The 15,559-nt window shown below is 33.6% G+C and overlaps 1 protein-coding gene across 1 annotated transcript; it reads left to right on the plus strand.

Moving 5' to 3' along the window:
- The first annotated feature begins 12,248 nt into the window (after positions 1-12,248).
- Positions 12,249-12,581, plus strand: LOC143612604 (dephospho-CoA kinase-like). The gene has a single exon (XM_077086550.1). The coding sequence runs from the start codon at positions 12,249-12,251 to the stop codon at positions 12,579-12,581; it is 333 nt and encodes a 110-aa protein (XP_076942665.1).
- The last annotated feature ends 2,978 nt before the right edge of the window (positions 12,582-15,559 follow it).

Consider the following 15,559-nt stretch of genomic DNA (forward strand, 5'->3'; position numbering starts at 1 on the left):
TACGTGCTTATCTGAACGGCCTTATGTGCTATTTAATAAATTGTTTACCGCTTGTTTAGATAATTATTTTATTGTATTTATCTTATTTATTGCGCACACACAAATTCCGAGGCTATGCCTCACATTCAAAATATTTTTCTAAATCTTTTATTTTAGTAGTTTGTCTTTTATTGTGGGAAATTCTTAAGAATTCCCATGTTTTGTTTTATTCCTTCACCTTGAAGCGTAGGGGCATGACAAATGTCGTGTAACCATAACTTCAAGTGGTACCCGTAATCGGCTAAACGGTTACAAGGTAAGCATAGCCGGCTAAACGGTTATACTTCTAAAATTGTGTTTTTGGTTATTCTAGTTTATTTAATTCATTGATTTGATATTTAGTTGAGTCGGTTAAATTCCATGTAATGCTCATGGTCCGAACCACTTCGTTGATTCAATAATTCATTAATTAGTTGGGTTAGTTAAATTCATTGTACACGCTCATGGGCTGACCAAATCAATTTTTTTATCACTCGATATTTGGATTGGGCCAACAAATTGCCATGGAATGCTCATGGGAGGCCAATTCGCAAACTTTATGTTGTTTTATTAAGTTGGACCATTCAAATTGCCATGGAAAGCTCATGGGAGGTCAACTCATTTAATGTGTTTAGTTATCTTATTCTTGGAAAATTTTATAAATATTGTTCGCCGTCTGGCTACTAGAATCACTAAGGAATTCACTACTGCCCTACCCGAGATCGTGGCTCAACTGCAAAATATCAACTCTAGTGGATCCGCTACTTCGGCTACACCAAACAATTTCCACTACAAGAACTTTACAAGTGCTAAACCCCCTTCTTATGTTGGCGAGGAGAATGCTACTAAGCTCCTCCGTTGGTTTGAACAAATGGAGAACAAGTTTATCCATTGTGAATGTCCAGAAGATAAGCGTACTAGGTTAGCAACGAGCGTCTTTGAAGAACGAGCTCTCACTTAGTGGAACTCTTATAAAGCCTTACATGGTGTTGATGAAGTTTTGACTATGTCTTGGGGGGAACTTAAAGATGCAATGAAGAGGGAGTTTTGCCTCGAGCATGAACTACAAAGGCTCGAGACGAAGTTTTGGGAGCTTAAACAAATTGGTGGTGACAATTCAACTTACTCAAATCGTTTTAAGGAACTTAGCCTGATAGTGCCTCACCTGGTGACTCCTTTGGCTCGTGGTATTCACAAATACATTCGTGGATTGCCGACGATCATCCGTGATGTTGTGGTTAGTCGAGACCCTCTCTCAATCGAGGAAGCTATTACTCTTGCTGCTTCATTATCTGATGACCATGTTAGAGATGGAACCCTGCCTAGTAAAGATGCTAAACCTACCTTGACAACTCTAAGACCAATTCCTCTACCGATGCTAAGGCCGAGCCCAAACCCACTAGTAATCCTTCTCACCACAAACGTAAGGCCAACCACCGCAATTATGCTGTTAACAAAACTAACCCACCACCCTCCAACCAAGATGCTCCTAACAAGAAGAACTATACTCGACCTTTTCTGATATGCTCTGTTTGCAACTACCATCACCCGCCTCAAACTCCATGTCGCTTGTGCACCAATTGCAACCGTTATGGTCACCTTACTAACACTTTCCGGGTATCGTCCGATACTCAAACTACCCCACCTGCTCAACTCGGTGTTCCTAAAACCCGTACTTGCTATAATTGTGGAGATCCTAGTCATCTTCGTAATACGTGCCCTCGACTAATCCATGCACATCAAGCTCAAGCTATGCCTGCCCCCTACTACATCCCTACTGTTTCTCAAGTCCCGACCCATCAACATATCCACTGCAAGCTCCAATCACCAACATGACTCACCCTTATTCAACTCCATACCCGCAAGCTCAAGTTTACCCAACTCATTTCAACCCAACCCCACTTATGTAAGCTGTTCAAGTCCAACCTATTCAAGCCATCCCAAATTCATCTACTGCTGCTGCTCAAGTCATCATGGATCCAAGTACCTCAAGTGCTCCGAGTCAAGGAAATCAAGCCAACCGTAACTGAAGATTTTTGAAGATTTTGAAGTTTTTATTTCCTTATTTATTTCCATTTAAGACTATCTCATCTATTCTGTTTTGGTATCGTTTTGACTCTTTGGTTATATGTGACGTTTGGTGATTTTTCTTGAACTATGTTGCACGTTTCATCTTATGTATGACGTTTCCTTTTATACTTTGTTGTGTTTTTGTTCTTTTACTTTATTATATTATATATTTCTATCCATCTTAATTCATCATAGTGTCTGTCTTAAGAAATCCATTCCCTTTTGATCTTCTAAATTTTACTCTTAATAATCGAAAGATTTAATAAGAATTATGTGGTTTTAATTAATTCAAACTCGAACCTTATCACCTTTTGAATTTTAAGTTATTAAAATGTTTGTTTCTTTCAAAATGAGGATTTTAAATGTTTTATAACCCACATGATGAAACGAGTTACGTGGACCATCCGACGATAAAAGTAATTATGGTCCGGAACATAATTATTTAAGTCCTCGCATGGAAATCATAATACGTAAAATTGTGTGTCATGATTTAGAACCTAAGGTAGCTAGGTAACGGTACGAACGATGAAATGATAAGGACATGGTGGCTACGCCGCTGGTACATCATACATATAAGTGCCCTTATCGGATTGTCATTCGAAGCGTTGCTTTGACTATTGGAAGTTCCATATTATGATATTTTCATTAAAAAGCTTAACTGTTTTCAAAACGATGAAGTTGTGGTTTTCCTTAATTTCGAGACGAAATTCCCTAAAGTAGGGGAGACTGTAACAACTCGGGTTTTCCAACGAACAAACTTATATCCACAACCCGACTCGTTATACGATTTGTGTTTATTTATTATATTTATTTAATATATATATATATAAACTTTGGAAGATGCACGTTTTTAGCCCAAAACTAAACTCCGATCCCCTAATGTTTCCATCTTCAATCTTTGAGGACTAAATTGAAAATTTTGTGTAATCTTTATAACCCAATTATCAAACCCGTAACCCATGACCCGTATACCCAAATTTGTGACCCGTATAGCTTACTTGAGCCATAATTATCGTTCTAAACTTGGAATTGAATCAAGTTTGTGATTCGTCTTACCATAAGCGGCCTAACTAACCCAATTAATTAAGAAATCAGATCAAACTAAAGACATATCGAGATATTGTATGAACCGACTTGATTTTAAAATCAGTTATATAGCTTAGGATTAATTATAATACAATTCTTCATGTTACAATTCTTCACGTCTACACACTCATATACCCATCGCCAACCAAAACCCTATGCTTAATTGTTCAAACAAAGTCTGGTGATGCTCGTTTGGTAATCCTCGTCGCCGGCCCTATCACGAAGCATTTATCCAGTGTTTAATCATCATATTAGGTAATCACTTATATGGTTTAGTTCGTCTTGATCTGCTTTATATTAACCCTAACATTAATTAAGTGAACAATGAACGGATTGGACAATTGATAATCTAAGGTTCATAATCAAATGGGTTGTTTTTATCTTCTGTATATAGGAAACAGTTTACAACTTATAACCAGCTGACACCCTAGCGCAGTTGGCTAGGGTGTGTGTGCTAAAATCTTGGTTTGGCTGTGGTCGCGGGTTCGAGTCCCGGCCAGACCCTTTTTTTTGGATATTTTTGATTTTGAATGTTTTAATTGGTTATAATTATTTATAACATATTATAATTAATATTAAATATTAATTTAACAATATTTTCTTTAACCCGACATCATAAAGTTAATGTTTCGTGTCAATTTGTCTCGTGACGAGTTTTCGTGTGTCTATGTATATAAAATGTGTATATATATATATATAATTAATAATAAATCATCATTACTTTATTTAAAACCCGACACTAATATTAAGGATTTTTGTTGTTAAGTTGTTTTTATAAATTTACTCATATTTATATATATAAATATATATACATATTATTATTATTTGTTTTGAACAAATCATAATAAACGTATTAAACGTATCAAAGGTATTAATTATATTTTGACCATCGATTTTCGTTAAAGATTCTGAGATATAAGTTTTATGATAATATTATATTTAAACGTTTATAGTAAATCTAATATCATACTTATTTAAACTACTTGTACGTAAATTCGATTTTATAACGAACAATGATTTTTATAATTAAATAATAATAACGATAATTAGTAGAGATCAATTGTTCAATCCATAAAGTACCCGACCATAAATATAACTCCAATTATATCTCAATCCTAAATTCATCATACGTATTACATCCTTTATAATTCATTCATAATATTATTTAATTAGGATTCTTGTCGGTAATTCTCGAAGAGAGTGATTTACGCTTTCTTGTCGTATACATTCTTGTTTGGCTTACTCGATCATGTGAGTTTATCATTCCCCTATTTTACTCGATTTCATAAACGTTTTGGGGACATATGCGTACGTAATCATATTTTCATACTATATATATTCAAACAAATGCATACGTGTTATTGTGAAGTGATTTAATCAAACTTATGTGCTATTTGCTTACTTGTGTTACCATTCAATCAATCGTATGTTGGAATTACTATTCAATCAATCATATAGCGAGTGTTCCTGCTGGTGACCAATGCCCGATTCGCTTGCCAACGGTCCACATACTTGTTTACGGTTTGACTTTATTATTCGCACGTATCACGTTATGATTTTTTGATTGTTGTGTCTAACTGGTGATAATCTCACTCAACTTTACGTTGACAAAAACTCCATTTTATACACTTGTATGGAAGATTGAAACTTGGACACGTAGACAAGACTTTAGGATGAAAACAAGTTAAACTTTATTTGAATTCATATCTGTTATTTAATTGGTTATTGTATTTGTAAACATGTGTGTTTATTTGAATTTAAGTAATTAATTAGATATTGTCGCTTTTATATTACGATAGTATCTTTGAGCTGCGAGCAATTGGATCATGTCCCGGCATTTCCGCCTTAGGTTGGGGTGTGACAGTAACGGAGAATGAAAGCGTTTGTCTTTAACAAGGATAAATTAGACATTTCCCACCCACTTAACGGATATATTTAATGACCATCCATGGTTATAATGACTATCAATGTTATGCAAATTCAACCATAGGAAACATAAAAATAATATCTTGACAAGCACCAAGATCAATTATGTAATTGTTAAACTACGGGGATAAAGTGTGCGATATCCGCAAAATATAAGGACCAATCAAGCAATCAACTATTTGTTTTTGCTATGTTTTATTTTTGATGGGAAAGAATGCTAATAAGATTTAGGGTATGTTTGGTTGGAGGCAATAGAATGAGAGAATGAATGGAATGGATAAGGGAATGAAATGGATCATTACAATTCCTTTGTCTTGTTTGGTTAACATATACGAATGAAATGGATTATTACTTTATGTTGTTTGGTACCCAAAAAAATTGTAGTAATCAAATAAAAATAATAAAAACACTCCTATCTCAAAATATTTATTTTTATCAAAATAAAAAAAACTACATTAGCGATGGTGGTGGTAGCTCCGGTGACGAAAATAGTGGCGACGGTGGTGGTGGCGGTCAGGTGGTACGGGTGATGGGTGTGGTGGTGGCGGTGGTAGCATTGGTAGTGATGACGATGGTAGGGTGGCGGCAACGGTGGTGGCGGTCAGGTGGTGGTGGTCAGGCAGCAACAATGGTGGTGGCCAATCAGAGGTGATGGCAATGGTTGCAGTGGCTATTGTAATGATGGTGGCGGCGACGGTGGAGATGGTAACGTTGGTTGTAAGGTGGCGACGGTAGCACTAGTGGAGACGGTAGCGCTGGTGGTACAGTGGTTGCAGCGGTGGTGGCGACGACAGTGTTAGTGGTGGCGCTCAGGTGGTGAGGGTGGTGGTGATGGTTGTTGTTAAGTGGTGGTGGTGGTTGAGAAAATATGGTGAAGGAGGAATGGAATAGAATGAAAAAAAAGAAGGGGGGGTGGGAATGAATGGTTTTTGATGGAATGAGATTCCATGTGTAATGAATGATTCCATTTCATTGAGCAACCAAACATCATTTTTTTCATTCTCACGCAATGAATTATTCCATTCTCCATATCATTGCTGCATACCAAATGCTACCTTAGACTTTAAATTAAATCATTGTGTAACAGTTAGTTTTAAAAAAGAATTATCAAGTTTAAGAAAAGCAAGATTTAAGTTTTTAACTTTTATTATAAAATATATACTAGGTTTTATTATAATTATGTTTAAGTTAGGTTAAAAAGGATATTTGCCACATCATACGTCACATCATCAATATTTAATATAAAGTTAAATTTATTTAAATTGAGATTGTTAGTGGTAACAAAATGTAAAAATTAGAATTGCCACTAATTATATTGTTATTAGGGATTAATATTGAACAATAGATTAATACTTTGGATTAATACCTCCACCTATACTATTAAAACAACACAATCTTTTCACATGTCGTTCAACCAAACCCTCCACATAGACTGCCAAGTGTACAAGTTTCCATTTTTTACAATTTCTACTTTATGAATGATACAAGTTTCCATTACCTTTCTTTTAAAATGTTTGTGGCTTACCAACTTAACTAAAATGAATTGATGGTAACCTTCTCTTTTTCTTAATAGGTAAAGATTGACAACCTTCCATTTTTATTTTCTAATACAAATACAAATTATTCTTACTAATCTATATATTTTAGAAAATTATTTATATCTTATGAATTTATAAGGTATGTATTATATATATTATTAAAATCAACTTTTTTTTTATACTTTTTTAACCACCCGTGTAGCACACAAGCTTTATCCTACTTTCTTGTATATATAAAGAAAATGGTTTAGACCATTCACATCAAAAACCTCATTATGATCCTCATACCTAACTTAAAAAATAAAAAAAAGAATTATAAAAGAACTTGTAATTTTATTCTATATCTTAACTTCATCCCTAAATTATATGGAAACCTACACTAAACCCCAAATTTTTAGTTACATGATCATGCTATATAATTGTCTTTTTTATATATTTATTTAAATGGCTGTGAATGAAAAAAAAAGGTAATAAAAATATAATAATTAAGTATTATTTATTGGAAACGTGAATAAATACGGGGAATGAAATGTGATTTTTTTCAATGATGTTTTACATTTAAGAATAAATGTATTTTTGAGTTAAATAATATAGATATGAGAATGAGAAAGCTACTATGATTCATCTTGTAAAGGTGGTAACACACAGGGGCGGGAGTACATAGAAGATACCGGGTTCAAGCGAACTCACAGTTTTTCGTTTTTTTATATGTAAACTAGGTTATCGGAAGTCGAGCGAACCCATTGAGTTTATGAAATTGACGTTATTAAATAAACAGCGAAAGGAAATAACAAAAGACCTCATCTACATTGTGGTAAACCCGCTGATTTCTTTGACACATGTCTCATGTTTGAGTCTAAGGCACTTGCTTCTTTTTCATTTTTTCCTTCACCAACTAATTAATTTAGCTGACTTGCTTTATTGGTTAGCGTTCTAACTTCTTAATTATTTATTGTTTATTTTTTATGTCCAACTTTATTTATATGTTTCTTAATCAAGTTAAAATGATTATTAAAGGTGTTTGTTTGTTCATACTATTTGTTTGATTGCTATTTTCTCCTATATAGAGTTGTGAAAACCTTCTTAAAAACATATTATCAAAATCCATATAAAGCACTTATGTAAGTATGCATTTATGTGAATATTTTATCATCGTTTGTTAATTTCCTTAACCTAACTCCTAACTCATTTTTAATCCGTCCAAGATTTTGTCCCTTGTAAAATAAAATTGGATCCACTGCTCTGTTGTAACTCTACAGTATTTTATTTTATTACCCGGCACAGCTCAAACTTGCCCTGGAATTACGGTGTCTGGTTATTAGAACTTCCGGTACCGAAAATGGCGAACTCGTAGAAGAATTTTTCTGGCTTCGTCTGTAACACACAACTACAAATTATTTAACTTCTTAGTTGCAAGTGGCAAAATAAATTAGTTGCAAGTGGCAAAATAAATTATGTATTTTATTGGTTAAATGCAAGTCACCTAATCACGTTAATTATAATAAACTTGTATTAAGCCCCTACTAAAGTTAAAATATGTTAGGAATCTTATTTAATATATCAAAAATGTGTGCCTCGTGTTATATTGATTAATTTTAAACAAAATATTAAACATTGTTGTAAATTGTGAAATCTTGATTCAAGAAATTTCAATTAAAAAGTTTCTTATGCGATGCCTATAAGACTATATCGAGGAAATCTAACTAGTATATTATAAAGAAGCCTATCACAAACATATGACCTTTAACGTGATGCTACATAGGATTTTACATAAACAATTTCCTAGTTTAAAACTAATGTAATAAATAATTAATTCGTCTCTAGTATTTTGTATATAAAATCAAATTTAATGTAGACATATCTAATGTATTATATGCATATCTACGTAATGTACTTCAGGCAAAAATAATATTATGTATGCATTAGGTTGTTTATATAACGCAATGTAGATAAAACAAATAAATTACAAGTTTACCTAAATATATTGTAGGGATCACATAACATTAATAGTTTTAAGCATCACAAAAATATTATTAAGAACATACATAGATTTTGAAAAATCATGATGCATATCTAAGACTAATAATATAAAAGTAAGCAAACATTAATAGATAATGTTTATTAAATCAAATTATAGAAACTATAATAAATTATAAAATAAAACTATAGAAAAGAAAATTGCAGTTTTTATAAGCATTAAGTGAACATGAATGATAATGAAGATAATTATAAATCTCAAATATTATTGATATTTATGTAAGTTTAAACAAAATTCAAACGTACGGATTATTGCTAAGCAAGTATAAACTACTAGATTTTATCCCCCGTATTAGGGGTGGGAGGGTTGTTTTACATTATTCGTTTTCAATATTTATATAAGTATATTTGGATTTTAATTTTATTTATTATAAGAAATTTAATAACTTGAGGTTTGATGATAAATGGTTTCACAAATAAATGATATGTTATAATCCGGTTTAAAAGCTATCTGGGTTTGGTGATACCCATTACCCGTTTATTTTCTTTATTATAAAATTGTTTCTTAATTATAAATAATATCTTTTTTTAAAATAAAATAGGATATTAATTTTAGTATATTCCTATTTTATAGGATTTTCATATCAAATATTTGATGAGATTATTTTTTAATATAATGAGATGTTAAAACCCGTTTAAGAGCTATCTGGGTTTGGTGAGACCTTTACCCGTGAATTCGGGTCAAATGCGTGAGAAACCTTCATTTACAAATAAAGCAATCGGATGGCTTGAAAGAATGGTTGTTTTACATTTTTCGTTTTTTAATATTTATTTTTTGGATTTTAATTTTCTTTATGTAAGAAAGTTAATAATATACTTAGGGTTTGATGATTTAAGGGTTTCATAAATAAATGATATGTTATAACCCGTTTAAAAGTTATCTGGATTTTGTGACCCATGACCCGCTTATGTTATTTTACTATAAAATTGTTTATTAATTATAAATAATATCCTTTTCTTTTTAAATTGGATATTAAATTTTAGTATATCCCTATTTTATAGGATTTTCATATCAAATAATTGGTAAGATTAATTTTTAATTTAAGAGATGTTATAACCCGTTTAAGAGCTATCTGGTTTTGGTAAGATCCATATCCATGAATTTGGGTTAAATCAATGAGAGACCTCTATTTAAAAATCAAGAAATCTGGTGGCTTCCATAAAAAGAGGGGGCGACCAAATCGCGACACATAGATTTTAGGGTTTTCATTTATATTTATTATAGACGTGAATATATCAACTATTAATAATTTTTTGAGCGTGCCACCCATGGAAGTTTCATTTCCAAATCGCTTATAAGCGTCAATAGCCAACAATGGTTTTTACTAAACAACCAATTTGTATGTAAGAAAGGATACCCTTGGTCATGACTCATGACCGATTCCATGATTCCAAAAAATAAACTTATGTGTTCTTTATATATATTTAAAAGCCTGTCGTCATCTTATATTTCCATATTATGGCACCTTTAAAAAACCTAAATATCACAACTTTCCTTACTCTAGTGATTGCTGAGTATTTTATTTTAGATAAAGATGCTCACATGATACGGCGAGTAACATAGATACTGGTGGTAACAGGTGTGTCAATCTTGACCCATCCTTCTAAAATTGGGTTGATATGAATCATTTTAAAATGACTTTGGTTGATAACTTGATATGAGTGGTGGTTTCTCATAGAAGAGTTCAGAGTGGGTTAATTGAGACAACTTTTATAATAAAATGGATAAAAGATTGGTTGTTTTTCTTCTCCTAATCGGGTCAGAATGAGTTTGTGTTATTTTTTAAATGGGTCAGAATGGGTTGATACGTGACGCACATCGCGACGCCGATATGGCAAAACGCGACATTCGGACGCCTAGAATGTCTTACTATAGTAGCCTGACATCGGTAGGCACACAAACCCACATTGATCGTGTAACCCCCACGTCGGTACGCACATAACGCGACATCAAATATTCAAATGAGTAACCAATAATGTTTGTAACGCTGCAACGGTACATGCGTAACCGATGTCGGTACATGCAAAACCTGAAATCTGCACAGGCGAAAATCAACACATGCATGTGCAATTTGACGTTGGTACGGGCGTAACGCGACAACGGACGCATACCTGATGCGGTACGCATGCAATCTAATACCGAACACAAAACCAGTATGTGTCAGTACATGTGTAGCTGACAATTGAATACGCGTAACAAGCATCAAAAAGCGCATAGCCGATATTAAGCACGCATAACCTACATCGCGCGTAACAAGCATCGGAAAGCGCGTAGCCAATATTAAACGTGCATAACCTACACCGCGCATAACTAACACCGATTACTCGATAAAAAAGACACAAAGACGAAAATAAACAAATAACACAATGATAAATAAAAAAAGACACAATCTCAAAGAAAAAAAGCACAACCAATAATGAGAATAAACAAAAAAAACAATGATAAATAAAATGACATAATGTTATATTTTTCTCAACATTGTGTCTTTCTTTCTTTCTAAGAACAAGGAAGACAGGGAAAATATTTTTGTTTTTTTCTTTTTACTTTTTTTGTTTTTTTTTTTATTTTGAGTTGTGATTTATTTTATTAATTTTATTATATTTTTCATGGGGAGATTTTTTGTGGTCACAGATACTATTTATTCAGTAATAGTTTAATGTGTTATATTTTGTTTGTATACGAGTTGCTGAAAATTGAAATGTCTGGGTACATAACCTTGGGCTTGGATGGCTTAACTACTGGACTTTGGCTGTGATTGACTGTGAAAAGGTTTCATGGGCTTGGATGGCCTAACTGGACATGGGCTCAGGCATGTGAATGGGTTCAACTGTTCAGGAGTTTTGCTGCAACAAACTTAAATATGTATAAGCAATTGTGGGGTTTAGTGTTTAGATATTATTCCAGATATAACTCTTCGTCACTGTTTTCCTCTCACTACAAACCTACAATTTGATAGAATTTCTGGTTGTTAGTAATCAGATCATCACAATGATGATTTGAATCTGTATATTCATTGCTAATTTTAATTTCGCTCTTAAGCTTCAATCTGTTATTTATTTTTTTTATTAAAGATTGGTCTTTGTACTTTGGAGTTTATTGGAAGAAGATACATGTTTTGTGACAGGTTTCATCCCATTTGTTTTCTTTGTCTTATAGTCCGTATGAATTTGTTTTAATTTGATTATTGGAAATAAAAGGAAGCCTTTAGTTACCTGTTTATGACTTATGAGAGTTAGTTCCTTTCCTTCACTGATTTTAGGAACTAATGTTCATCTTAATTTAAAATAAGTTCATTCTTGCCAGTAGGAGTGTGCAAAATAAATAAATAAATAATAAGTCCATTGTCATTTTAACTTGCTGCCTACTTACCTGTTCCGGTTACCTTAAAAGTTGGTTACCGTAACTAATTTCTTTCAAAAGTTGAATGTGATTTTTCTTATCTAAAACAGAGACGAGACTAAAGTTTCTTACCATTTATATGCACACACCTGAACCGTATGCAATCTTAACCATTTCTGTCTATGTAGGCTTCTTGCTCCTGACATTTAATGTGGAACATTTTGTTATGGATTATGGGTTATAAAGTCATCAGTCTTGATGTCCCTTCACTATTTGAGGCTGAAATGGGCCGTTGGACAAACCTATTTATCGTGGTGTGGATTCAACCCGAAACACAACTCATGGCGAGAGGCAGAACATCAGCACGAGAGGCTCAAAACAGGATTTCAAAAGATCAAAAGCATACAATGACTGATAATAATGAAAATTCCAATAAGATATTAGATAAAGTTACCAAGCCTTTGACATGGACCGAATTTTGGCTTTGTAGACATGGTGCTATAGTGGCTTTTATAAATCAATGCATGCCGGTGTTCTTGGATGCACTAACTGCTTGCGTGTGGTAATCGCATGTAAGTTGTAAATTGAGAATAAATATAATCTAAAGTCATTTGGTTATCAAAAACATTTAACAATGGTAACTTATTATGGGCAGTATTGTAGAAATCGTTAGGCGATAGATGATAGTCGGCAGTGGTGTAGGGACTAGCGATTAATCGGATTGGAATTTATATGCAAATTTTCAAATTTACATATATATATTCCAAATTATATATATAGTTTTCAATTGTGACCGATTTTGGACAAATGAGGATTAACCGGCAACAAGTATGTGGGGGTAGGAAATTAATGATTAATTGGCGCCTAGTCGGGATTGGGTTTGTCTAAAAGATGTATGTTTGTTATCAATAAGGATGGTGTTGTTTCCTTCTATCTACTCTTTTCCCAGTTGGGGTTATTAGTGCAAGATATTGTCACATGCCATTCAAACCCTTGGGAAGTATAGCGAATCAAATTGCCTCATTACAAATTGGAGAAGTGATATATAACTCCATTTAGAAAATCTTTGTTTTATGCTTGATTGTCTTGCTTTCAAGACACTAAATGTTTATGTTATTTGAGGTCCAGTAGTGCTGCCAGTTTTGCATTTGACTATCTTTGTTAGCTTGTATTAGTGATGAGCTTGGTACCGAAAATACTCGGTATGGTACTAAATTGGTACTGACGTTACATGATTCGGAACTCCCTAGCTTGTATGTTATGTTATTGTTATGCGATTATCTTGTCATATTTGTTAGAAGAATGGCATGACTGGACCCATAACAAGGACATAGTGACATAGTGATCAATGATGATCCAACTTTGTATTATTTGAATGTTGCTTTTCATTTTATATTCGGGATAGATTTATTGTTAATTAAATGTGTTGATGATTGGGATTTACAAAATGGTATGGTGTGTGGTCTTTTGATTTAGTGCCTTGCAGAACGGCTTTTCAGTTCGTTCGTTCCATTAGAGACGCGAAGTTCGAACTAAGAAAAATGAGACTATCATCATCTAGGGAGAAAACGGAGCACGAACCAATTTAAAGATGTGGTAGGTTTTAGAGGTAAAACGGGTACCATGTTCCTGAAAAAAAAATAATACTTTCATATATATTTAGAAATTGTTTTGTAAAAATAAACTATAAAAAAATCCAACTCTCTCACACAGGGAGTGTAGTAATTTCTTTCTTTTCCTTTTCTTTTTTTTTAAACGCTCAGGGAGTGTAGTAATTAGGGTTGTTCACGAGTCGAGCCCGAATCAGCCAGGGTGGTTTCGAGCTCGGACTCGAAATTAAACGAGGCAACTTAGATAGGCTCTAGCTTGATTTTGAAGTTAAATGAGCTTAAGATCGAGCCAACGAGCCGAGCCATAACTCGAGCCGAGCTAGGGTCGATTTTGGCTCGGTTACAAAAGTGATCCAAATCAGCTCAGGATATTACAAATCAACTTTTTATAGCTAGTTTTATTCGAGCTTTTTTCGAGCGAGCCACGAGCCCGAGTTTCGAGTCTCGAGCTTTTTGAACAGCCCTAGTAGTAATGTGATGCAAAAGTTGAATAAGTCCAAACTATTTGGTTAACATCTATTGACCGATGACATTTTTGTTTGTTAGCCAGTTAAGAATTATGTCATGTGAGCCGTGAGCGTATTAGTTTTGGTGTGTTGAGTTGTGGACTATGAACCAATTGATGCATAATGCATAAGCCTTTGTTCATCAGGGTGGGATCAGATGTCATCTTTCTCATCTCCTGTCTTTTTCACCGTCTCTTATTCTATATCAACGTCATGTCATTTTTTTTTCTTCACTTCATTCTTAACCACCTCTAAATAATGGAAACGCACTTATTGACATTGAAATCTTCCCTTGTTTTTCCATTCAACCATGCCTTTATCTGTCTTCTTCCTTTGAGATAATTAAGTTTAGAAAATTCATGATCTAACTTGTTTCTTCACATTCCAGATTTTAAGGACTTTTCCGCGTCCACGGCCATTCTATTAGCGAGCCCATCTCTTTGTTGTAGTCAACAACCTTAGCTATTTTACAATATATTAGCAACACCCCGAGCCCAGACCAATTATCCATCAAAAAGCTCGTATATATTACCCACTATTCTTTCAGTTTTTAAGACGTTATTTAGTGTTAGTAATCTTTCAACTTCACCAATGTCTTTCCAGACACCCATTAAGTTCTTTTTTAAGGGGACTATTTTGTACTCACCCACATTTCCATGCAGTGAAAGCATTACCTTGGCCTACAATTGTGATTTATGCGATTTGAAGTGCCGCCACAAAGAAACCCATCGAATTTTCTTTGTCGAGCGTGTACTTCCCCAAATAAAATTTCTATCTATGGCTTCCAATGTGTTGACTACTTAAACTAGGGTCTTGAACTAATATAGAAAGTATGACCTAGCACAACTTTTGCAAATGTGATCCTCCTTGCAAAAGAAATATTCGTTACCTTCTGATTCAACAGTTTAGAGTTAAACATGTCGATCTCTAGTTTCCAGTGTTTTTCCTTAACCTAGATACGTAAATGGGAATCCGCCAATCTTACACTTAAGCACATATGCCATTTCGTGTATCTTCTCATCTGTCACACCAATTCCAAATATACTACAATTCTCTACATGTAATTTGAGCTACAAGCTCCCAATGCTATAGAAAGCGTCTAAATATCCATTTAATATTTTTGAAGCTTTCCAATGACCATTCCCCAACAAAAGTACATAGTTGGCGTGGTGTAAGTCTGTCAAAGTATTTCCTTAACTATTTCTAAATCCGACACATTCTTTATCGTTACCTTTATTTCTTCCATTGTGAATTTGTGGTAGCAAAGTATAAGGGAGTTAGCATGTCCCCAGTAAGCCCTTCTTTCAATATAAAACTCTCTTGTCGAAGAATCGTTAAGTAAGATCTAAACCCTCTAATTACTGTTTGCATTTTCGAAATCAACTTAAAACAAAATCATTGGTTCTTTGACTTCTTATATATCCACGA

The sequence above is a fragment of the Bidens hawaiensis genome, unplaced genomic scaffold (genome assembly GCF_021521415.1).
Source record: "Bidens hawaiensis isolate Kalapana, Puna unplaced genomic scaffold, B.hawaiensis_p1.1 tig00035059_1, whole genome shotgun sequence".
Lineage (NCBI taxonomy): Eukaryota > Viridiplantae > Streptophyta > Magnoliopsida > Asterales > Asteraceae > Bidens > Bidens hawaiensis.